The following is a 25,946-nucleotide window of genomic DNA, read 5'->3' as shown; positions in this document are numbered from 1 at the left end:
CATGCAAGCATTGGTCCATAGTAACCAGATATGTAATTTGGGATGTTTGGACTAGTTGATTGTATGCCCTAACATATTATTAGATAAAGTTATTGATGTATTTTGAAAATAAATATCAACTCAACAAATTCCAATGTTATTGATATATACCACATACTAGGTGTTTGAACTGTCTGGTGTTAGCGTAGATGACTGTTCTTTCTCATTTCCCATGTTGAGAGGAAGACAAATGCATTGTCAATATATCTTTTACAATAGAATAAGAGTATCATATTATTCGTATTCTAAAATAACGTAATTATTTTTTATTTCTATTAATTTACTAAATAACATATATTTATTAGCCATCTACTTAACCCATTATTATATTTATTATTTCTAAATAACACAAACCAATCAATTATACCAAAATGTGGTAATGGATGATGATGATATGGTTGAGGAGCCAAAATAATAATCTATAAATTATTGAAAACTCATATATGACAATTATCAGAATGAATCTATAGTTATTGGCACAATAAAAACTTCTTTACAAGAAATCAATTTGGAAATGGTTCATTGGAAAGAAGTTAATTCTATATGTTCTATTAACGCCTCTATGATGTAAGAGACATTTAGAAACCAACACAATGAAAATCTAGATCTTGTTAAGTTAAAAAAATGAAATATACATACTTGTGAAGAATTAAAGCTTGAGGACAACTTCTCATAAAGCAATTTAAAACAATAAGTATAGTATGTGTGCTTAAAATATATAAGATGTGCCTCTTGAAGTAAAAATTTTAAAAAAATAAAATTATATAGGATAACTCAAATTCAATAGTCTTGCCTAAATCTATCATTGTATCAGTACAAGCACTTAACCAAGACAGCTAGCAAAAACAAATATGCATCTCCCTCTATGTAAAAGTTTCTAACGAAAAAAGTACTTCTTATATTAGAACCAGGAGTACATGTATTAACAAAATGAATAACAGCACAGGTGAATTCTTACATTAAATAGTTGAAAATTAAGATCATTGAGGCTGTTCCCTTGAGAAATCAATATTTAAATGGAAAAACCACCTTGTTTGCTATTGTATTGGCACAGACAATGGTGGTTGGCTTGCTAAAATTTCCAACAATGCATTTAATAGCTTTTTATTGACAAACTTTAGAAGTAATAAAAGACAGTGGAAATAAAAATGAGCAATACTACGTATAGTCCCTGACTTCCTATTGGGAATTGTAATATATGCATAAATTTTATTTTTAAAATTTTTTAAAATTACGAAAATATCCTTCTTAAAATTATATTATTTTTTTTAATAAAAAACCTGTACATGTACTCCCCAAGTAAAAACTGTAAATAAAATTTCTCAATAAAAATTTAAACAATAACACAACATTCTTACAGCGAATATATACCTGGGGCATGAACTTCATAAAGATACTTTCATTTCATCCACTCCCTGTGAAGCTGATAACTCACGAACCTGCGTCTGAATATTGTTTCATTTTTTTTCATTTATTTTTAAATAATATCAGCTCAGTGGCTGCCACCTCAGCAGAGGCTGCAGAGACGGTTGTCAAATCAAATCCTCCGTCAACACGAAAATTTGAAATAGCACGAGTGGCTATTCTTAAGGCCAGCTGATGTGGCAAACCCGGACTAGTTGTACCGGGCCCCACCGTCGTAGCCGACGACGTTAGGACTCCTTCCTCTGGCGTCCATTTCACCATTTCGAGGCCTCTAAAGTCCAAACTCCACTAGATCACACTATCGTCCTTGTTAAACTACGAACCATTTTACTCCCCTGGCAAACTTCGTAGCCCTCTGATCCCGAACCCTCGATACTTTCTCAGGTTTGAGATTCGATTGTTACAGTTGTTTTAATTGTCGAATCTTTCTCGTGAATTTTAAATATTTCCTTGATTTTTGTTTAAATTGAGATATGAATGATTGGTCAATGGTGATCGTCCCTGCGCCAAGTCCAAGACCGGTAATATAGGCTCTGATCCGTTTCTGTGTTGACTTTAAGGTTGGTTCCCAAAAATGCACTTTTAATCCAATTACCTTTTTTCTCTCCCAAAATTCATATTTTATGTGATTATATTTTTGGTTCTGGGATAATGAGCGGTAGTAATTGAGGAGCATTTGGATCACTTTGGTTCTGTGCAGTTTAGGTTTGGTTCGGACCGGAAACAATGGCGCAGAGTAATTGGGAAGCGGATAAAATGTACATTTTAGATTGCTAACTATTCTTTTAGTTGTTGCGTATGCTGCTGGTGTCACGTTTCTGATGATGGGTCCTTATAATTTTTGTCAAAAAATATAATTTTTGTTACTTGTGCTAAATATTGCTAGGCTTGATGTTTATATATATGATTACCTGATGAAGAAAAAATTGCATGCCACCGCAAAATCCTTCATGACCGAAGGGAAGGTTGCCCCGGATCCCGTAGGTAATGTGTAGCTTACTAAATACTGGAATTTGCTTTATATTTTGTAAAATATAATTCCGAAGTACAAAATTGAACTTTCTTAAGATAGACCTCTACCTGAGTGAATTTGAACAAGATTCAATCTCATTATTGTCAATTGGGTAGAATTTAAAATTGGTTTGGATAATTTGCACTGGTGGTATTAGCAAATATATGTAACTATTCTCTTGTATATGCAGCAATTGATGCTCCTGGCGGGTTTCTTTTTGAATGGTGGTCTGTTTTCTGGGACATTTTCATCGCTAGGACAAACGAAAAACATTCGGAGCCTGCTGCAGCTTACATTGATGTGTCTCTTTAAATTTTATGCCTATGTGTAATTGTTAGCTTGCTTCTGCATCTGATGCTGGTCTCCTTATTGATTTTTCCACTCTGTATGGTCATGGTATGCAGTCTCAACAAATTAAAGCAAAAGAGCAGCAGCAACTGCAAATGCAACAGTTGCAAATAATGCGTCAAGCTCAGTTGCAACGAAGGGATGCTAATCATCCTCCCCTTGGTGGTGCGGTAAATGCTGTAAATTCCGAAGGAATGCTTGGACAGTCTACTGCTAGTGCATTGGCAGCCAAAATGTATGAGGAGCGCATGAAGCATAGTCATCCAATGGATTCAGAGACATCCCAACCACTTCTTGATGCTAGGATGGCCCTTCTTAAGACAACCACTAATCATCCTGGGTGGGTTTACCAGTAGATTTTTTTGAACTAGATTCATGTGATATTCTTTTTGTGTGCAGTTTAATATCTACTAGCTTATCTTTCTGAGGCAGTCAGTTGGTCCAAGGAAACTCTGGAAGTGTGACTGCTGCATTACAGCAAATTCAGGCACGAAGTCAACAGAACACTGTAATTACTTGACTTATCAAAAAGAAAGAAAAAAGAAAAAAGAAAAAGAAAGCACTGTAATTACTTGGACAACATGATTCTACCGTCCTGTATTATTCCTTTCTTTTTCTTTTGTAATATGTCTGAAATATTGGATTTTTTTTTTTTTTTTTTTTTTTTTTTTTTGCCTCTTAGGACATCAAAAGTGAAGTTAACATGTCTGCTGGTCAGAGATCCTTGCCTATGGATCCTTCTCCAATGTATGCACAGGGAATCATGCAGTCAAAACCAGGGATAGGAAATACGGGTACTATTACTTGTTTATGAGGAATAAGCATTCATGATGGTACTATTTTCTTGTTCACACCTGATTTTATGGCATAAATATGTTACTGAGGTACCATTCCATTATTAGAAGCTTCTTTTCATCGCGTATTCATATATTTTAACCAAGCGAAGTTGGGAAACATGTGATTGATCCAATAATTGGTGTTGAATACAGAAAACAAGCATGATAAGCCATGCATGGCTTACATGATATCTAGGGCAATGGCGGGCAATGTTTGTACAATGTTTCTCAAACAAGATTATAAAATTGCATTTTTATTATAGGAAATATCTAGTGTCAAATCCCTCTAAAAATGATGAATGAGATATAAGATACATTTTAACTGCTGATTAGGAGTGCACATAAAAAAGAAATTGCCTAATTCTTTATTTTTGTCCGTACACTCAAATATTTTCTCTCCGTACAACTAAAACTCTGATGAAGAAAAGTTATCTCTTTTCCTTCTGGTGATGTTCTGATGCATGTACTTGTGAGCTAGTGTTTGATTTGAGTGAGTTATGTGTCTCTCAAAACTGGTGGTAATTGAATCTAAGGCTTTTGAGGTAGTAAGGGATGGTAGGTTTGTACTCATAATTGAGAAAGGTTGGAAGATGGTGAAAGAGATTAGTCTAGGGTTAGGCACGGCAAGATGGTTCGCCAAAGCCTTGGAGGATTGCTTGAAGGCTGGGAGGAAGGAGTTCTATACTACGCATAGGGAAGGAGGTAGGGGCTTTGTTGCACAGTGACGCCTTAACTCTCGAGGCTGTTTCTGGTGTTGATGGAGTATGGTGGGGGTGGGTATCGGAACTTTTTATTCATTCCAGAGGATAGGGATGGAACAGGGTGGAGGAAGCTGGCGGAGGTTCTGAGGGAGGTTTGTAGTGCAGGTGATTTTGTGTTCCTGCCACCGCAACAACCACCTTATCGGTCGTATCGGGAGGCACTGCAACCTAGAGGGAGTGTCAGGGGTGGCCCTAACTCTGACACCTCAGCGTGCTTGAGAGGAGGGGTAGGCCTGCAAAGGAGTGCCGCTGCTTCTATAGGAGCCCAGGCACAGGAGGAAGGTGGCAGAGTTACTGTCAGCCTGTATGAGGAAAGGGAGCTTTGCGCTTTGCTAGAGATAAAGTGTCAGATTGATTTGCTACAAGCTAATATTAACTGGATGATACGGTGCGTAGAGGTGAAAAAATGGGTGGGCTTGGGTTTGGGAGTGGGTTGTGGCCCAAGTGAAGCAAACAAGAAGGGTGCGTCAAGTGGGTTCGTTGCATTGGGCCAAGCTCGGTCAAATGGGCCTCAGCATGGGAAGTAGATCAACTTCGGTCATGTAGGAGATGCAAACCTGAAGGGGATGAAGACAGCTATTCGGTTGGGCTCGTGTAAAAGCCCATGTCGGGTTTGGCAGGAAAACGGCCTGAAATCCCGGAGTTCGGGTATGCTGGTGGTTCGGCTGTGGCACTACAATTGCCGGTAGTGGAGGTGGGGGAAATCGTAGAAGTCGAAGGCCTGGATTTGAGTATCTCTGACCACGAATGCTCGCGTGTTTCTTAGGGAGGGTCGCCACCTTATGGGCTGCCATGGAACTTTCCGGTGAGCCTTGGGACGCCTCTGAACTTGTCACTATCCTCGGGCCAGGCACAAATAAGGTCATGGGGGGAAGACTTGGCCCACAGTGAGCCTTATGAGGGAGCTCGAGAAGACACTTAAGTTGTTTTGGAGAGTGGGAGTACGTTGGATAAGGGGGAGATAGATGGGAAGGTTTGTTGATGTTGTTTGATCCCTGTAAATACTCAATAGAGGGAGAGGAGTCAGTAGGAGAGGATCCTACCCCAATAAGTATGATCCCTCCTACTATTTCCTCTTATTGGGTATTGAAAAAGGTAGAGGAACTTCAGAGTTGTATGGGGATTTTGTGTGAGGGCTATGAAGCAGTTTAAGGCACTAATTATAGCCATTGAGGCAAGACAACATGTTGTAGGGTCAAAAAGAGATAGGGAGCTGAAGAGGTTGATGTGGTCCGTTAATTATGATGGAAAAGAGGGGAGTGCAAGTCATGGAAGAAACAAGGGGAGGGCTAGAACAGTTGATAAATGAAGCCCAAAATTTTGAGTTGGAATGTTAGAGGGCTGAACGAGATTAATAAATGCCTTCATATAAGAGCTTTATTAAGGCAATGGAAGATGTACATCATTTGTTTATAGGAAACAGAGTTGAAGCTTAACATTAGAAGAATTATTTGGAGCATATGGAGTTGCCAATATGTAGGTTGGACATACTTACCCTTGAAAGGGGCCTTGGGTGGAGTTTTGGTTATATGGGATAAGAGGGTGGCGGAGAACATTAATGAGTTTGTGGGAGAATACTCGGTGGGGCGTTTTTTAAAAAATTCCGAAGATGGTTTTTTATAGGCCTTTGTTGAGGTATATGGTCCTAATTTGGATAGTGAGTGACAGCTGCTTTGGGAAGAGCTTGTTGGCCTATGTTCTTGGTGGGAGGTCCCATGGTGTATTAGTGGAGATTTAAAAGTGGCAAGATTTTCCAGCAAAAGATCAGGGGAGGGACGACAAAATCAAGCTATGGTGGATTTTTCGGATTTCATATTCGAGTTAGGTCTTATGGACATACCTTTAATAGGAGGTGAATCTACTTGGTCTAATAATCAAACCTGGTCAAGACTGGATAGAGTTCTCATTTCTCCCTCGTGGGAGCTACAATATGCAGATTTAAGTCAAAAAAGGCTCCTGAGGATATGCTCTTATCACTTCCCTGTAATGTTAGACCGTGGTGGTATTCAAGGGGGTAGAAGGCCGTTCAAGTTTGAGAATATGTGGTTAGATGGGTTTGTGGACTTGATATCTATTTGAGGGCAATCAAAAAAGCTTTGAAGAAAGATTTGAAGACATGGAATGAATAGGTATTTGGTGATGTAACCTTACAGAAGAAGAGTCTGTTTCAAGAGTTACAAAGCTTGGAGGGTGTAGGGGATGAGAACAACCGAAAAGATCAAGTAGTTTTTGAACTAGAAAGATTGACTCTAATGGAGGAGATTTCATGGAGGCAAAAGTCATGGGCTTTGTGGCTTCGGGAGGGGGATAAATGCACAAAGTTTTTTCACCGAGTTGCTAATGCACATAGGAGGTTTAATTCCATTGAGTCCATGAACATAAATGGAGGTGCATCCTCAGATCAGGTTGTGATAAAGGAGCATGTGGCTGGCCATTCCGAACATTTGTTGTCGAAACCTCATGCCTAGAGGCCTACTGTTGATGGACTAGCTTTTGAGACTATTGATCAAAATAGTATGGTTTGGTTGGAGAGACCATGTGAAGAGGAAGAGATGCAACAAGTAATCAGGAAAATGAAAAAAGATAAAGCTCTAGGCCTTGATGGTTTCACTATAGCTTTTTTTCAAACTTGTTGGGAGGTGGTGAGAGAGGATGTAATGCCGGTTTTTCAGGAATTTTTCACTTATGGAAAATTTGAGAAACTGTTAAATTCTACTTTTATTGCACTAGTCCCTAAAAAGGTTAGTGCAATAGAGGTACAAAGATTTCGGGCCGATTAGTCTTATGGGCAGTGTGTATAAGATACTTTTAAGTTCTTGCTAATAGGATGAGCACGGTCATGTAAAAGATTTTCTCTAAGTCCCAAAATGCCTTTGTGAGAGGGAGACAAATTTTGGACTCAGTTCTTATAGCTAATGAATGCTTGGATAGCAAGATCAAGTCGAGAGTTCCAGGTATTTTATGCAAACTAGATATGGGGAAGGCATATGATCATATTAATTGGGATTTCCTTATATATATGCTGAGTAGATGTGGTTTTGGGGGAAGATTGAGGAAGTGGATGAGGCATTGTGTGTCAAAGGCTCGCTTCTCGATTTTGGTAAATGGTGATCCCGTGGGTTTTTTTAATAGTTCGCAGGAACTACGACAAGATGATCCATTATCACCCCTTTTATTTGTCCTAGTAATGGAGGCTCTAAGTAGAATGGTGTTGGCTGCAGTAAAGGGAGGATTTTTTCAGGTTTCTCAGTGGGAGATATCCACGGCTCCACCATTATTTCTCACCTTTTGTTTGTAGATGACACCTTGCTGTTTTGTGAGGCAAATGCAGGACATATCCAGTCTTCGAAGGCCATCTTATTTTGTTTTTAAGCGGTATCTAGGTTGAAGATTAATCTTGCTAAGACGAAGATGGTCACGGTTGGTGATGTAAGCAATATTAGAGGGTTGGCTAACATCTTGAGTTGTGTGGTTTCTTCATTGCCATTGAATTACCTTGGTCTTCTGTTGGGAGGACAATTTGGGAGGTGGTGCTGGAAAATTTGAGCATAGGTTGGCCAAGTGGAAAATGTTGTATTTATCTAAAGTGGGGTGGATCACACGTATCAAGAGTACTTTATCCTTCCCACATACTACTTATCTTTATTTCCCCTCCCCGCTAGCATTGCATCTAGAATAAAGAAACTTCAACATGATTTTTTGTGAAGGGAATAGGAGATGAGTTTAAATTTCACTTAGTGGGGTGTGATAAGGTATGTTCTCCTTTGAGAGATGGTGGCTTGGGGGTCCAGAATGTGAGGGCTTTCAATAAGTCATTATTAGGTAAATGGTTGTAGCATTATAATTGTGAGAGGGGAGCCTTATGAAAAGGGGTGATTGACACGAAATATGGAAGTGAACGGAGGGGTTGGTGTTCTAAAGAGGGTAGGGGGACATATGGAGTGGGGCTATGGAAGTATATACGTTAAGGCTGGTGCTCTTTTGCTAGTAATACTCGACTGTGTTTGGGGGATGGTAGTAGGATCAGCTTTTGGCAGGATGTTTGGGTGGGAGACACGGCCTTGAAGGATGCTTATCCCACAATTTTCAGAATTGCACGGGAAAAAGAAGCTATGGTGGCTGACTTGCGGGTAATCAATCAAGGTTCACAAGAGTGGAACATCAGCCTTACTTGGGATGCACATGATTGGGAAGTGATTGTTCTAGTGGAATTTCTTAACTTTCTGTACAACACTTCTATTGTTGCCACAACTGAAGATATGATGGAATGGAGACCCTCTAGGAAAGGGAAATTCTCGGTATGCTTGTTTTATGACACTATTATTATGCAACAAAGGCACAATTTCCCTTGTAAGAACATATGGAGGAGTAAAGCACCCACCAAGGCCGCATTCTTTGTCTTGACAGCAGCTCTAGGGAAGATTATGATCATTGATAATCTTAGAAGACGTGGCCTTATAATTATGGACTAGTGTTGTTTGTGCAGAAATAGTGGTGAAACGGTGGACCATCTACTTTTACATTGTGAATTTGCTTGAGATATCTGGAATTACTTTTTTAGCAAAATGGTAATAGCATGGGTGATACCAGGTAGGGTGGTTGAACTATTAGCAAGTTGGAGAGGGATCACTAGGATACCACAAATTGCAGCCGTCTGGAAGATGGCTCTTATATGTATTCTTTGGTGTATTTGGAGTGAAAGAAACGAGAGACATTTGATGATCATGAACGCTTCTTAGAAGAGTTTAGGGAGTTTTTTCTGGAAGACTTTGTTTTTGTGGGCTATTGCTCAAGATTTGAATGGTCTTCAGCTTCCAACGATTTCCTTGTAACTATATCTAGTTCTTAAATAGGTGTATTTGTTACGGAGATACATTTTGGGTTATGTTACAAAGATACTTTTTGGGTTACACAGATACTTGTATTAACTTTCTATATTTAGATAGACTTAACGTGTAAGCATGTAACGTGTAAATATGTATGTGTACAGTAAAACCAGCAGCATGTAACGTGTGAATATGTATGTGTACAGTAAAACCAGCAGCAACTAGGCGCTGGAATCTGTAAGTCTCTTCTATATATATGAATGAAATCTATGCAAAGAGGTATTGAGACCAAAATTGACATGGTATCAGAGCCCTTACTCTGTTTTCAGCCTCTACGGTCTTAATCTTTGGTATGTGATTTCCATCACTATTTGTGAGAAATTGTGAGTTTTCGGTGGGAGAAATTTTCCTTTTCTTTTCCGCACGTTTTTCTGGTTCCTGGTTGAGAGTCGGAGCTCTCTGTTGTGCTCATCCTTCTGAAGTTGCCATTTCGTTGGCTGTCGGAGCTCTGTCGGGATTGTGAGCTTTGCCTTTTTGTTTCGGGGTCTTTATTCTTGAGTTTTCTTGGTGGTTAGTGCTTTCGGTGGGTAGCTGTGTGCCCGTCGGCATCTTCTGTGGCAGTCGGCAACTCGTTGGGTGGCTGGGTTCCCTCTGCGCACGCTGTTCTGGTTGTGGGCTACTCATCGTGCTGCCTTTTCTTGTGGTGGCTGCTCATCCTTGTGACTGTCGGCAGTCTCTGTGGGTGGCTGTGTGGTGGTCGACCACTTCTGGCGTGAGCGGCAGGATTGTTTTGGCTTGCTGGGATTTTTTTTTGGCTTGCGTGGTTGACGACGTCTTGCATTGTTTTGGCTTGCCGTGATTTGTTGTTGGGAAGGTATTTCTCTGCATATTACTTGGGCCCTCTCATAGCCGTAACTTGGATTTTATTTAGGCCTTCCCTCTTATAAGCCCACGTTTAGATAAGTCCACTTGTCTCTCGGGACTTAGATTTTATTTGGGCATTTCCTTTTGCACTTAGACCATTTATTTGGTTGGGTTTATTGCTGTTTAGACTTGAGCCATCCGTTTGTTCTCTTTGCCGTGATTTATTTTATTGGATTTGCTGCTTGGGCTTATTTCCTTTAAATATATTTTCATCATGTCTATTGAAAATACTATTATTCGCTTTACTGGAAAGAATTTTCCCACATGGGAATTTCAGTTTAAGATGTTTTTGAAAGGAAAAGAATTATCAAATCACATTGATAATTCTGCTAAGGTTCCCACTGATGGAAAAGAATTTGCTCAATGGGAGGTCAAGGATGCCAAGGTAGTCTCTTGGCTATTGGGAAGCATTGAGTCTCACCTTGTGACCAATCTTCGCTGTTTTACTACGGCTCAGGCTATGTGGGATTATCTTCACCGTATTTACCACCAAAATCACAGTGCTCGAAAGTTCCAATTAGAGTTGGAAATTAGTAATTATAGCCAAGGCAATTTACCTATTGCACAATTTTATTCTGGTTTTATTAACCTTTGGAGCGAGTATTCTGCCATTGCTCATGCGAAGGTTCCCACTGCGGCCCTCGCAGCCCTTCAAGCAGTTCATGCGGAGAGTCAATGTGATCAGTTTTTAATGAAACTTCGACCTGAATTTGAGCCCGCTCGAGCCAGTTTATTGAACCGTGATCCGGTTCCTTCTTTGGACATTTGTTTGGGAGATTTGTTGCGTGAAGAACAACGGTTATCCACTCAGATGAGTATGACTTCTGAAAATGTCTTTTTCGAGACTGTGAATGTAGCCTATGCAGCACAAGGGAGAGGAAGGAACAAGTTGCAGTGTTTTAATTGCAAAGAATTTGGTCATATTGCTCGCAATTGTTCTAAAAAAGTTTGTAACTATTGCAAGAAAGAGGGTCATATCATCAAAGACTGTCGAATACGGCCTCAAAATCGCCGATCCCAAGCTTTTCAAACTGATGTTCAGTCTTCTGCTTCATCTTCTATGCCACCTACCGTAAGCTCTGATTCATCTGTTCTCACACCAGCAATGGTCCAACAGATGATTGTGTCTGCTTTTACGGCCTTAGGCTGCAAGGTACAAGTACTAACTCAACTTCTTGGATTGTTGATTCGGGCGCTTCTAATCATATGACTGATAATATGACAAGTCTTCATGGTGTTCGTAAGTATAAAGGCACACAAAATATTCAGATCGCTGATGGTAGTACTCTTCCTATTACTGCTGTTGGTAATTTGGGCTCTTCATTTCACAATGTTTTTGTCTCTCCTGGCTTATCTACCAATTTAATTTCTGTTGGACAATTGGTAGATAATAATTGTGATGTTCACTTTTCTCGCGGTGGTTGTCTTGTGCAGGATCAGGTGTCGGGGACGGTGATCGCGAAGGGGCCTAAAGTAGGACGTTTGTTTCCCTTACAATTTTCTATTCCTAATGTTGTTGCTCTTGCTTGTACGGCTACTGCCAATACTAATAAAGTCTGGCATAAGAAATTAGGTCATCCTAATTCTGTTGTCTTGACTCATTTTATGAAACATGGTTTTTTGGGCAATAAAGACTCGTTTTCTTCTTCTCCTGCATCTTTTGATTGTGCTACTTGTCGTCTTGGTAAAAGTAAAACTTTACCTTTTCCAATGCATGGTAGTCGTGCTTCTAACTGTTTTGAGATTGTGCATACTGACGTTTGGGGTGTGAGTCCTGTTATTTCTCATGGTCAGTATCGTTATTTTGTGACGTTTATTGATGATTATAGTCGATTCACCTGGATATATTTTCTCCGTTCTAAAGCCGACGTATTTTCTGTCTTTCAAAAATTTGTTGCAGTTATCGAGACACAGTTCAGTACTTGTATCAAAACTTTACGCTCCGACTCAGGGGGGGAGTACATGTCTCATTCTTTTCAAAATTTTCTTCAGCAGAAGGGGATAATTTCCCAACGTTCTTGTCCTTATACTCCTCAACAAAATGGAGTAGCTGAGCGTAAAAATCGTCATCTCTTAGATGTCGTTCGTACGTTGTTGATTGATTCCTCTGTACCCTCTAAGTTCTGGGTAGAAGCCTTATCTACTGCTGTCTATTTGATCAATTGCTTGCCTACTACCACTCTAGATTATGACTCTCCTTATCTTTGATTATTTGGCATATCTCCTGCGTATCAATCATTTCATACATTTGGGTGTGTTTGTTTTGTTCACTTGCCACCTGTTGAGCGTCACAAACTTGCTGCACAGTCTGTCATGTGTGCTTTTATGGGATATAGTCCTACTCAGAAAGGATTTATTTGCTATGATGCTCATGCAAATAAATCTCGCATCTCACGGAATGTGATCTTATTTGAAAATCAATATTTCTTTCAGTCTCAGGTTATTTCTGATCCTCCTATTACTCTTCTTCCCGCTTTTGATGATGTTAGTTCCTCTATTAAGCGATTTCAACCAGGTATGGTGTATCAGTGACGTCTTCCCCCTTCTTCAACGCCCCTTCCAGACACTGATCCGTCATCTGATTCTGTGGTTCCTATACCTCGACACTCCACCCGAGTTACACATCCACCAGATAGGTATGGTTTTCCTCACATCTCACTTACTGCCACACTCGACACTATTTCTGTTCCTCACTCTTATACCCAAGCATCCACCCAAGCATGTTGGCAACAGGCCATGCAAGAGGAAATCCAAGCTCTTCAAGACAATCACACTTGGGACCTTATAATTTGTCCCTCTGATGTCAAACCAATTGGCTGTAAGTGGGTATACTCAGTCAAGTTTAGAGCTGATGGCTCACTGGACAGATATAAGGCCCGTCTCGTGGTTCTTGGGAACTGACAAGAGTATGGTATTGATTATGAAGAGACATTTGCACCTGTTGCCAAAATGACTACTGTGCGGACTATCTTAGCACTTGCTGCGTCGCAAGGATGGTCTCTTCGGCAGATGGATGTGAAGAATGCCTTTCTACATGGGGATTTGAAGGAAGAGATCTATATGTCACCACCTCCCGGCACGTTTGCTACACATTCCTCAGAGGTTTGTCGGTTACGCCGATCCTTGTATGGACTGAAACAGGCTCCGCGTGCATGGTTTGACAAATTTCGCTCTAACTTACTTGCTTTTCATTTTACTCAAAGTCAGTTTGATTCCTCTCTTTTTCTTCGCAAGACTTCCGCAGGAATCATATTGCTTCTCGTATATGTCGACGACATTGTGATTACTGGTTCTGATACTGAGTTAATTAAGCAATTACAACAGCATCTCAAGGCCTCTTTTCACATGAAAGATCTTGGCCCCCTACAGTACTTTCTTGGTCTTGAGGTGCAGCTTACTCCAACTGGTATGTTGTTACACCAGCACAAATACACGCAGGATGTTATTTCATTGGGTGGTCTCCAATTGGGTAACTCTGTTTTTACTCCCTTGGAGGTAAATCTTAAGCTCAGTCAGGAAGAGGGGGAGCTTCTATCAAATCCATCCTTGTATCGGCAGCTTGTTGGGAGTTTGAACTATTTGACGATTACTCGTCCTGACATTTCGTTTGCCGTGCAGCAAGTCAGTCAATTTATGCAAGCTCCTCGACATCTTCATTTAGCCGCTGTCCGCCGCATTATCCGATATCTGAAGGGCACCTCTACCCGCGGTTTGTTCTTTCCTAAAGAATCTTCCTTACAGTTGATGGGGTATAGTGATGCTGATTGGGCTGGATGTGTGGATACTCGTCGCTCCGTTACTGGCTGGTGCATGTTCTTAGGCAATGCACTCATTTCTTGGAAGAGTAAGAAGCAAGATAGAGTTTCCAAGTCCTCTACTGAGTCTGAGTATCGTGCTATGTCTTCCGCATGCTCTGAGATCACATGGCTTTGTGGGTTATTGGGGGAACTTGGCTTTCCTCAGCTGCATCCCACTCCCCTTCATGCTGATAATACCAGTGCTATTCAGATTGCCGCTAATCCTGTATTTCATGAGCGTACGAAACATATCGAAGTCGATTGTCATTCCATACGTGAATCCTTTGACAAATATATGATTACTCTCCCTCACATTTCCACTGAATGTCAAACTGCCGACATATTCACTAAAGCTCTTTCTCGGCACCGGCATCAGTTCTTGGTTGACAAATTGATGCTTCTTGATCCACCAGCATCAATTTGAGGGGGGATGTTACGGAGATACATTTTGGGTTATGTTACAAAGATACTTTTTGGGTTACACAGATACTTGTAGTAACTTTCTATATTTAGATAGACTTAACGTGTAAGCATGTAACGTGTAAATATGTATGTGTACAGTAAAACCAGCAGCATGTAACGTGTGAATATGTATGTGTACAGTAAAACCAGCAGCAACTAGGCGCTGGAATCTGTAAGTCTCTTCTATATATATGAAAGAAATCTATGCAAAGAGGTATTGAGACCAAAATTGACAGTATTCACATGTACACTTCTAGTGTACTTGGGCTATGCCTATCTTTATATCAATAAAATAACTTATTACTTATCAAAAAGCACTTTCTAGGCTTCCTAGTCATTTTATTTCACATTTTACTATTCCTCTTTCCTCTGGAGTTAAGTGCCTCGAGAAGCTTCACTAGGTGTTTTCTCAAAGGGCTTTTTTTGGTGACCATATAGCTTCATAATTAGTGGAAAAGTTATATGATTGTGTATAGGAAGGGAGTGAATGAAATCTTACATTGATTGGGTGTGAGAAATTTGAGTCCGTTATAATGATTCCAATGGGCTTCAATTGTAACATTGAGCAATCCTTTTGGAGTATGAGCCCAAACGTGGCTTGGGCTTTTCTTGAGTCATTACAAACCGTATCAGAGCCAATCTCAACCAGAAGTGTGAGATTTTAACCATGCCACCTATGATGGGCTTGGCATGACAAGGACATAGAGGATTTAAGGAGGAAAATTTGTAATACCCTGAATGGTATAACTGTGTATAGAGGTGGTGAATGAATCCAACATTGCTTGAGAGGGAGAAGTATAAGCCCTTTATAATGATTCCTAGAGACTCCAATTTTAACATTGACTAGTTCTTTTGGAGAACTGTTCTAGATTTTGGCTTGGGCTTCCTTGGATCATTATAAAAGTGCTTTTGAGGTTTTTATTTTGGGGAGGAATGGGGGATAAATCCATGCATTGCTAAGTCAATTAATGGGCAGTATGTTCTCTACTTGAATCTTGAGGTGAGGCACCTCATAGTGTTTTAACAAGGCTTGTTGAGTGAATTTGGAGAATTGCTAGGGTATGGGATCATCTGTAGGGACAAGTGTTGGCCGCAAAGTGTGGAGTTACGAGGGGTGGTTGGAGTACTAATGTGGTTAGTAGTATGTGTTTATAGGGGAGTTTTATTTAAGAATCACGGCATTTTGAAATTCAGTAACTTGACATGACTACTTTGCAGTACAAAATGGTAGTTAGGGTTTTTTTTTTTTTAACCAAAAGCTCGTTATAGCATGGAACTTACAACCCAAACTTGTAAGTTTATCTCCAATGAGTATAGGAAAATGATATGATAATCGACCTCAATATACTTGGTTCTTTCAATCAAATGTATACCTTCTTATCGCTGAGAATATAGTTGCTTCTTTCAGTCAAATGAAAGCCAACACTAGATTTGAAGATGCTAAGGATTTGGAGGCACAAGAGCTTACTGCTGAGGGTGACATTTATATGCCTTCCTATTGCCAAGGATATTTGGGATCGTCTAAGACATATGTACTCTGTTACTGGTAAAATAACTTGGAATTATGAGGTGTGCAAATAATGTTATTTGGTTTAAAGGATCATGAAGAGGTTAAACCCTAATATGCTCTGATGTCATGCTGTGAGATTTGCATGGAAAGAAAGAGAAAGCTAAAACTTATGTTTCCTCTCCCATCATTATATGTCTAGGATACAATTATCGTAAAATTACCAAACTACTCCTCTAACAAATGCACCTCCTAACATATTCTTTTAACACAAAAAATCCCTAGGGGCTGGCTCAAGTGGTAAGGGTCTTCTTTTTGGGGGGCATGCTCCCTCCCAGTTAAGGTTCGAACCCTAGGTGCAAAACAATTCTAGGGATGGCATCCTATCAGTGAAAAACTTATAATTTACCTAATCCTAGTGACATAGGAGCGTTACACGGGACAAAGTAAAAGACGTGTTTACATGGTCTTCAGGGTTCTTCATAAAAAAATATATCCTTTTTCATAGCCAAACGGCTTCTAGTCATCACCCTTTAATCACACCTTGCAGGATTCCCCTTCCTCACGCCAATCATGGGGATGGCAATGCCTTTTTTCAACAACTTCTACATGGATGTTGTTTTCTTTCCTTTCTCACTTTTTTTTCCCTTTGCTGTTGTCATGTTGTGGTGTTTTAATTGTTTCACATTTATTTCAGTTTTCTTTTTTTCTTTTTTTTTGGGGAAATCTGAGTGGCGGCAGCAGCGGTGTTTGAGGTTGTTTGATGGGACCCAATCTTTGCAAAAATCCTCCATATTGCAGAACCAAGAATGGGGGGTTGGTGGTTTTGGGGGTGAAGAGTGGTGATGGTGGGTAAATGAACTTTGTTCCAACCAAACACTGCAATAATATTTTCCAAACTCTTTTTTCTGTTGGCACCAAATAATGGAAAACACAGTTTCTCAAAAAATATATACAACTGAAAATCCTTTCTTATTTTCCCCATTTTACAGCAAAACAAAAGTGCTGCCTTATTTCAATTTCAATACGGTTTTATCTCCACCTAAATCTTTGTGGGATCCATGCAGCTTTTTGGGCTGATGAGGGAAGGTGTTAGCATTAGTGTGTATTCATTTGTGTAATATAGAACTGATGGTTCTTTTATAGTAATATCTTATTGACCTGAGTTAAAGCAGATAGAAGTTATGCTCAGACAGGTAAGTTTGCAATCGTACTGACCTGAACAGAGACAAACTACTTCATAGACTAGTTTTTTTTAATAAAATTATATCTTTTTAAGAAATAATATCTGAGAAATTGTATGCAAGGTTTTAAATACCGTGCTGGAATAGTGACCGGCATAGGGGAGGTATGTGTTTCGTATCAGGTCAAATATTGGCTGTACTGGTGCATTTCAGTGGTTTTTAGTGTACCGGCTGAAATTAATGTATCTTTGTAATTAATGTAAAAATCCTGACTTTTTTGTAATTATCACTCAAATTCTCACATCTGAAGACTATTTTCTCAACTTTTTTTAATCCCCTTTTCTTGAGGACTGAAAATCAAATCCTTACTCCCCTTTTCCTGATGAAGATGAGTGATTATTTTTTTAAATAGTTGGATTGAGAACTTAGAAGTATTATTGAGTTTTATAAATATGTGTTTTCACTTTTTAAGACTTTGATTGATATTTTTTTGAAATATAATTTATATATCTAATTAATTTATCTATATATAGACTGTCCCAAAACGGTACCGATATCGGTACCGAAATATTTCGTTCTAGTACCTTAACCGAAACGCCCACTGAAACAGTATTCAAAACTTCGATTGTATGGCTCCATTGCAAGTTTTCCTGCATATGACCTTGATCACTTATACTACCTAAACATCTAGCTGTGTTTTCCAACTGAAATGGAAGGTAACTTCCGAAGTTGCATTATACATACAAAATAGCCCTAAAAAGACATGATCCCATCTAGATACTTGCCATCTCCCCACTCTTGCAGTTCTATCACTAGGAAACAAAAACCAAGATTTTCTTTATGCAGTATCAAATGTGAGCTACAAGCAAATAGATTTCCTTTCAGAACTATCAATAATGTCCCATGAATTGTGAATGCATGAATGTGGTGTACTAAGGATCTGCATCTCCTAATGGATTTGACGACAAATTAAATTTTCCATCACACTGCCTCTAAGTCAGCACCCCCAAGGCATAGGTCATGCTTTGAGTAATCTTATATTTCTTTGTTGTCTTTGCTTTTGTCAGGATTGAGCTCTGGAGTTGGCAGCCTGCCATTGAAGGGGTGGCCTTTAACTGTAAGTTCTATAGTGGACTACAAATGTGCAAGATATTCATGTAAAAATGTCTCATTGGTTCCAAGTTCTTAACTGAGGCTTTTGCCAAAATATTCAGGGCATTGACCAAATTCGGCCAGGTTTAGGTGCACAAGTTCAAAAGCCTTTCCTACAGAATGCCAATCAGTTCCAGCTTTTGCCACAGCAACAACTCTTATCACAGGTGCAAGCACAAGGAACCCTTGGTAGTTCGCCTATCTATGGAGATATGGATCCTCAAAGGTTCAGAGGATTATCTAGGGGCTCTATGAATGCAAAAGATGGCCAATCAATTGCAAATGATGGGTCCATAGGTTCTCCAATGCAATCAACTTCATCAAAGGTAAATTTTGTTCAGTTGGACAAGTGTTTCTCATTCACTGTCTGCAGAAATAGTCCTTGCTGTTTCATATCAAGCATTGGTCTTTCACTAGATCCAGGAAAACTATGTTTAGGGTTTAATAAATAAGAAAAGGCATGTTGGTCATCCAAATTAGGTCTTCAGATCTGGTTTCACTTGCTGGAAATCACAGAGAAAAGTAGAAACTAGTGATAAAAGGCCGAGTCCTAGAATCGCACTAGTAGCTTCCTAGCAATTAATCCTTCGTGAAAGAAAGCACCACACTTCTAGGGTTTGAGGGAAAACCAAAACCATCTGCAGGATTCTGAAAAAGCCATTAATGATATGAGTCATTACAAAATTCACATAGGGTGCGTTTAGCATGCAGAATGGACGTCCCCATTCTATTTGAGTGGACATTCCTATTTATTTGTTTGGTGCAGGACATAAGCTTCCCATTGGTATTAGAGTAACATCCTAAAATATCCATGGTCTTTTCCCCCCAAAACTACCGTTTTGTCAACGTTCTTTTTTTTAAAACTGTATTTTTTTTTTTTTTCAAAAGTCACTTTGTGTGGCCAGCCACCCTCAAAAAAGGGGTGGGGGTGGTCAGACCACCAACCCAACCATTATGGATATTGGGGGTAGAGTTTTACATCCTAATGGAGATGGCCTACAGGGGTGGAAAGCATCACAACCAATGGTTGCAGGGTGGTTCGATCACCCCCATGGCCTTTCAGAGTGGTGTTTTCCACCCTCACCTTTTTTTAGGGTGGTCAACCTCCAAGCTATCTAAAAAACATATATTTTAAAGTTTGAAAATAGTGGGTTCTTTTAAAAGGAAATTACATTTTAAGAGGAACATCTTTTAAGAGGAATAGTTATTTCTCATTTTTGTGGAACATCGTAAAACCCAACCAAACTATGGCATGGTTGTTCTACAGGAATATGTGGAATAACTATGCCATTCCGGGGGTGTATTTTGCATATCAAATGTGTCTAAACCACACACAACCTTGACCTTTGAAAAAAACTAATCTGATTAACATTATTTTTAAATAGAAGAAAAATAAAAGGGTCCCAAACCCGCCACTAATCGGTATCCAACTAAATAGAAGATAACTAGAAGCTAATTTAACTCTCATATAGGACCCGCATTAGAATCTTACCACCAAATCAAGGCTTGAGGTTTTTAAATTTACCCCAGCCTTGAAATTAGACCAGTTTTATAACCACCTCTTTAGTTTTGCACTTTTGATGGTTCTTTGAGTTCTGCATCGTGCTCATTCATCTCAAGTCAATACAATTTTTATCCAGTTCATTCGTCACTGTAGCCCTGAAAATAGAACAAGCTATTTCTTATGCTCCGTTATTTTTCTTTTCTTAGTCCCAAATTCCTTGGGACTTGAATCTTATGAGTGGAAGTTCAGGTTGACCATACTGCATTGGATTGCAATGTTTAAGTTTCTCCGTTGCTGCTGCCACACATCCCCACATGCTCTCCATAAACAAGGATAGAAATATATAGAAAGAACAAATTTTAGTTCTTAGTTCTGATCTTAACACAATCAATTGCATTTCCCTCCTCCTTGGTGTGTTGACACAGGATGATATGAGTTTTACGTGTATAGATGCTCTAAATCTGACTAAAATATGATGCCAACAATTCTCATCAGTGTCAGATTTCTGATTGTTGAGGAGATTTCTGTTTGAAGAGTTCACATAGTATGCACCAACTAGTTTTTCAATACTAGATTGCTGTTCTATGTACCAGTTCCACCAATCATCCTACCTATGTGAATAATCTAATTCATTTAGGATATGATGAGCTTGAACTATTAAGTCTATTTGTGAAACTTAAAACAATTGGGCTGACCAAAAATGATACGTATTTTTCAATTTTTTTATTGTTGTTTAAGGGTAGCCAATGAGCTGTCTTGTAACTTTATCTGAGCCTTTGGCGTTTCTGAGCAGATAAACATGCCACAAATCCAGCAGAGTTCTTCTCAACAACAGGACCCTTTGCATCCACAGCAAGTGCAACAGGTTTTGCTCACTAATACATAATCCTATAAAGACTTTTATTCTTCTGCTACCTATATCATTTTGCTGTCTTCAAAAACTTATTTGAGTTGGAGGTACAATCGTTTCATAATGGTATTTTTTGGTTATTTATTGCAAGTTGGTAACTTGGTTGTTTGTTATTGTAATAGAGCACCCGCAAAAGGAAAGGGCCTTCATCTTCCGGAGCTGCTAACAGTACTGGCACAGGAAATACACTCGGTCCTTCACCAAACTCTCAGCCATCAACTCCATCTACGCATACTCCTGGTGATGGAGTTGCCATGGCTGGTAATCTGCAGAATGTTGGTAGTGTGTCAAAGGGCTTAATGATGTTTGGTGCAGATGGGGCAGGTGGGCTTGCATCATCCACAAACCAGCTGGTATATAAACTTTTGAGATGTTGTAACCTGCATATCTAATGTGAAGTTTTTTTTAATGCGCACGTTGTTTTCAAGTTAAGCTAATATGTTCCACCTCAGATATCAAATTTTACTCCAGGGAGATGATTTAGCCATTTAAGCTTACCATAATGTGTTGGCTAGTTTGAGATTGTATATCAAGGATTAAGTGCCAGCAATATTTTTAAAATGTAATGGCACAAATTATTTGATTATGGTGGGGCCCATTCTGTGGTGGATCTTGCACTCCCCTAAAGTGACATATTCTAATGATAAGCTTATAAATCATCTAGGATCTGTGGTTTGGAATGACATTTCAGAATGTGAAATACTCTATTCCAAGAAAGAAAAATATAGCATCCATCCAGAATGCACTGCATTGCTAGCTTGTTCCATATGTATTCATGCTGGTCAAATCAATCATGTCTTATATAAAGGACTCTTGAAGATCCCTGCTTAAGGTTCTACACTTGCATGGGTATATGTTGCACCCATTATTTGTTTATGTTCAGAAGTATCTGCCTGTGTTCAGTGTTTAGCCAGAAACAGCACATGATAAGTCTTGACCCGTTGATGACTTTGTCTTGAATTGTAGGAAGACATGGATCATTTTGGAGATGTTGGCTCTTTAGAAGATAATGTGGAATCCTTTCTCTCTCCTGATGATGGAGATGGAAGGGATTTGTTTGGTGCATTGAAACAGAACACTTCTGAACATGCTGCAGAAACTTCAAAAGGTAAACTATGGTCTAATGGTTTGAGCAATGATGAGTGTTTAAATTGACTGCAACTGACAATATGTTCTCTCCATATTAGGTTTTTCCTTCAATGAAGTCAGTTCTATACGTAAAAGCAACAGCAAAGTTGTTTGCTGTCATTTTTCTTCGGACGGCAAGTTATTGGCCAGTGCTGGGCATGACAAGAAGGTATAATGCATTGTAGCAGCCTAAGAAATAGATTTGGAGTTTTTGAAGATACCAAATTAGAGGAAATATTAATTACTGTTTCTACATGTGCTGATTATTTTGTTTACAATCTTTTAATATAGTAATTGTAGATCAATTAATACTCCCACAGTACTGATTAAAGCTAAAAAATCTTATGACTAGTGTTCTGGTTCTTGTTGACGTCACAGTATCATTGTATTTAGTGCCCTGTGTTTGTCAGTGTCTTTTCTCGCCTCAATTTATTTAACCGCCCTTCAGCAATGCCTCAATAATATCATGCACATATTGAGCAATGTTACCAGAGAAAATTCATGATGAAGTTCAACATATTGACACCTAAATTGGAATCAAGTAATATCATAAACTGTGTATTTTGAAGAAAAAATCCCAATTAAATGTTAGTAAAAAAAAAAAAAAGGTGCTTCAACAAGATGATCAAATATTTTACCTTTAAGTAAAAGAAAAAAACAACAGTTGAAAATTGCTGCAATTGGGAACAAAGCACTCTATCATTTGGATTCGAAAACCATCTCAACTCATCTCATCTCATCATTATAACTTTCCCAAATTCCCACACAAAATATAATAAACAATTCAACATTTTCAAATCCCAAAATAATAATAATAATATTAAAAAATAATATTTTAACAATATTTTATTCAACTTTCATCTCTCAAACCATGTCATCTCATTTCATCTCATCTCTGAATCCAAGTCATCTTCTACCCTTCTCTTCATTTTTGTTTTACATTTTTTGTTTAATTGGACACTTTTTGTACTTTTCTCTTATTTGCTGTTGGCCTCAGAGACAGTGTTAGTTGTCTATAAGGATTTTAAGTATGACTCTATAAATTTCATTGTTTTATTTATTATATATAGCCCAACCAGAGAAAATTAGGAGGTGAGAGAGCAATTTACATGTAAATTGGATATGATTTAAAGTTTTATTTTTGTGGACAAGTTTTAATCTCCTACACACGTGTAATTGCTCAAAAGCATGGGGGTAAAGGCAGAACATTTGTGAAAGTGCCCAGAAAGATTGATATATGATAGGCAAGCCCTAGGGTTTGGCTCAAGTCATTAGAGCCTTGGTTTTAGTGTTATGCTCTCTTTAGGTCTAAGGTTCAAACTCTTGGGTGCGAACAATTTCTAGGAGCCATGTCCCATCGGTGAATAGTGGAGGATTTACCTGATCCATGTGATGGGGGTGCGTTACACGGGTCCGGGGTTTAACCGAGTAAAAGACATTTTGTTTTGCATGGTCTCTGGGATTCTCCATCACCAAAAAAAGATTGATATATGAAAGGCTAAACTATTATAAATTAGAATATTTGGGCCATCACTGTATCATCATCCTGATAAGATATGGTGAAATACTAGGAGTTTGTTTTGATGTGCCTTTATAACTGAGGCATAGTTATCTAAAACCTTTTTCTGTTATTATTTAGTAGTCTTAACAGCCTTTATCTTGATTGTATTGTAGAAGATAACGAGACTGAATTTTTAACTTTTGTATCTAGAAACGTCTCTACCATGGTTTGAATATTTTAATAGATGTGCCTGAAGCCGAAACCTCTGTATTTAGAACTTCGGGTGTTTGCGTACTGGATTTTATCTGATTTGACATTATTTCCATGATATCTCGCTTTTTATGTTTTCAGCAACTGCACCAGAAATTTAATGTGATCCTTTATGAATTTTTAGTTTGCCAATTTGCCTCCTGGCAAGTGTGTATGTTAATTTTTAGTTTGTGAGTCTTCTGAGATCTCACACAGAACTTATGTTATGGCAACAAGATTTTATATGATTTCACCCCCACCCCCAACAAAAACACAGAGAGAGAGAGAGAGAGAGAGAGATGTATGCTTATCATTTTTTCTTTTTAGTAGGTTGTTCTCTGGAACATGGAGACGCTACAGACTGATAGCACCACAGAAGATCACACTTTGATAATTACTGATGTTCGCTTCAGACCAAATTCGACTCAGCTGGCAACATCCTCATTTGACACAACTGTGCGACTTTGGGATGCTGCAAAAGTAAATTCCTCAATCCATTGCTTTTTCATTTAACACTTGTTTGGGAATTTGGGAAAATTAGTTGTTGTTAATACCAAGTATCATTACTACGACCTACAAGTAAAATACATTCAGCCAAAGCAAATTCTATTTGCAGTCATGACAGCTTTAAGCTTCTACACAGTAAATTGCATGGATCAACTGGGCTTATGATGGATCACGGGGTTTTTTGGTTCTTAAATTTTGTACTTCTGCGCTTTCGTCTCAGATGGATAGTTACATAACTGTTGCTGTTCAAATTGATTGACTTTATTCATCTTGTATCATTTTACTATTGATGAACATTTTGGTGTATTTACCATAAGCACTTAATTTAGTTTCTTCTTGCAGCCGAATTATTGCCTACAGGCCTATGCAGGGCACACATCACATGTAACATCCCTTGATTTCCACCCTAAGAAGAATGACCTATTCTGCTCTTGCGATGCCAACAGTGAAATTCGTTTCTGGAAAATTAATCAGTATCCTTCCACCCATATTTCCAAGGCTAGTTTTGGGACTTAATTGTTATTTTTCTTTTCTTCATTAAATTTTGAGGCTTTGTTGGATTTTGTTTATTGTGTTCTGATCCACTGTAGTTAAATGACCAGGGAGGTTCGACACAGGTGAGATTTCAGCCAAGAATTGGACAGCTTCTGGCTGCAGCTGCAGAGAATGTTGTGTCCATCTTTGATGTTGAGGCTGATAGGCAGACACACTCGTTGCAGGTATAATATCACTGTCCAATTCAGGAAAAGTTGAAGGAAGCTATTGGAACTCCTCTTTCCCACGTGTAATAAAATCATTTTAGAATTGTATCGCTCAATCTAATCTGCAATTACTATTTATAAAGCCCTGTCTTTCAAACTTCAGGGGCACTCAACAGAAGTGCACTCCGTTTGTTGGGACACAACTGGAGATTATTTGGCATCTGTCAGTCATGAGTCTGTTAGGGTGTGGTCATTAGCATCTGGAGAGTGCATTCACGAGCTCAGTTCCAGTGGAAACATGTTCCATTCTTGTGTTTTCCACCCAAGCTACTCAACTCTCTTGGTCATTGGAGGCTACCAGGTGATATTTGCTTTGTTATTGTCTCATATCAGTATTATCAATTGCCTTCTACTTTTCCTCCCCAGTGCTTGGATGAAATAATAAAAATAAACAAATGATCATTTGTTTGTTATCAATCGACTGAATGTTTCAAGTTTCTTAAAACCTGGCAATTCTCTGAAGCTAAATTGTCAACAGATGAGACTCAACTGATTTTCATTAAATGTTGCTAATGTTATTACATATGGGTTGGTTGCAGTCTCTGGAGCTCTGGAACTTGGCTGTGAATAAATGTATGACAATTCAGGCTCACGAGGGTGTGATATCAGCCTTGGCGCAGTCACCAGTAACAGGGATGGTTGCATCCGCCAGTCATGACAAATCTGTTAAGATTTGGAAATAAGGTAATTGCCATGTGTGTATACAAATCTCCCAGCATCAAGTCTACTAGGCCCTCTCATTCTTAACTGCAGCAGAAGTCCCAACTTATAAAATATTAAAAAAAAAAAAAAAACAGAAAAAAGCAAAGGAAAGTAAATCCACCCCATGTATTTATTTTGTTATTTTTCCTTTTAATTTAGGTTGCATTTTTCACTTTTTTTTCTCAATATAATAAAGGGAGTGTAGTTTTCCCTTGATCTCGTGCTGGTTTGGCCGTAATCCAATTGTTGACAGCCAAAGATGTATATCATACAAAATATGCTGGAAATTTAAGAGTTCTTATCATGCAAGGATTTGGGATCTTTGTGGCTGTTATAACAATAGGTTTGAGCTACTATTATTTTATTTTAGGTGAAATTTCTGAGAATATGTACTTCTGTAGTTCTGTTTAA

At 38.7% G+C, this 25,946-nt stretch overlaps 1 protein-coding gene across 3 annotated transcripts; it reads left to right on the top strand.

The window, feature by feature from the left end:
• The first annotated feature begins 1,690 nt into the window (after nucleotides 1-1,690).
• LOC122316214 (transcriptional corepressor LEUNIG_HOMOLOG-like) lies at nucleotides 1,691-25,946 on the top strand. 3 transcript variants are annotated; one of them, XM_043132759.1, is made up of 19 exons: nucleotides 1,691-1,848; nucleotides 1,936-2,024; nucleotides 2,165-2,222; nucleotides 2,351-2,448; nucleotides 2,667-2,776; nucleotides 2,881-3,164; nucleotides 3,257-3,311; nucleotides 3,507-3,618; nucleotides 18,189-18,238; nucleotides 18,336-18,599; nucleotides 20,571-20,642; nucleotides 20,810-21,040; nucleotides 21,654-21,795; nucleotides 21,875-21,984; nucleotides 23,896-24,045; nucleotides 24,415-24,570; nucleotides 24,675-24,791; nucleotides 24,937-25,134; nucleotides 25,373-25,946. In XM_043132759.1, exons 3-19 carry the CDS (start codon nucleotides 2,191-2,193, stop codon nucleotides 25,514-25,516), a joined length of 2,325 nt encoding a protein of 774 aa, XP_042988693.1. In that variant the 5' UTR covers nucleotides 1,691-1,848; nucleotides 1,936-2,024; nucleotides 2,165-2,190; the 3' UTR covers nucleotides 25,517-25,946. The 3 variants fall into 3 exon arrangements, with proteins under 3 accessions (XP_042988693.1, XP_042988684.1, XP_042988687.1); XM_043132750.1 differs by having other exon boundaries at nucleotides 3,257-3,332; XM_043132753.1 differs by lacking the exon at nucleotides 1,691-1,848 and having other exon boundaries at nucleotides 1,866-2,024; nucleotides 3,257-3,332.

This window comes from Carya illinoinensis, chromosome 1 (genome assembly GCF_018687715.1).
Source record: "Carya illinoinensis cultivar Pawnee chromosome 1, C.illinoinensisPawnee_v1, whole genome shotgun sequence".
Lineage (NCBI taxonomy): Eukaryota > Viridiplantae > Streptophyta > Magnoliopsida > Fagales > Juglandaceae > Carya > Carya illinoinensis.
The sequence above is the reverse complement of the archived record's forward strand: the minus strand, read 5'-3'. Positions and strand labels throughout refer to the sequence as shown.

Excerpts from the sequence above, each read along its gene's own strand:
- LOC122316214 (XM_043132750.1), top strand. The coding sequence starts at position 2,191 with ATGGCGCAGAGTAATTGGGAAGCGGATAAAAT. Across the intron at positions 20,643-20,809 it reads ATCCACAGCAAGTGCAACAG|AGCACCCGCAAAAGGAAAGG; the intron begins GTTTTGCTCACT and ends TTATTGTAATAG. Across the intron at positions 21,796-21,874 it reads TGCTGCAGAAACTTCAAAAG|GTTTTTCCTTCAATGAAGTC; the intron begins GTAAACTATGGT and ends TCTCCATATTAG.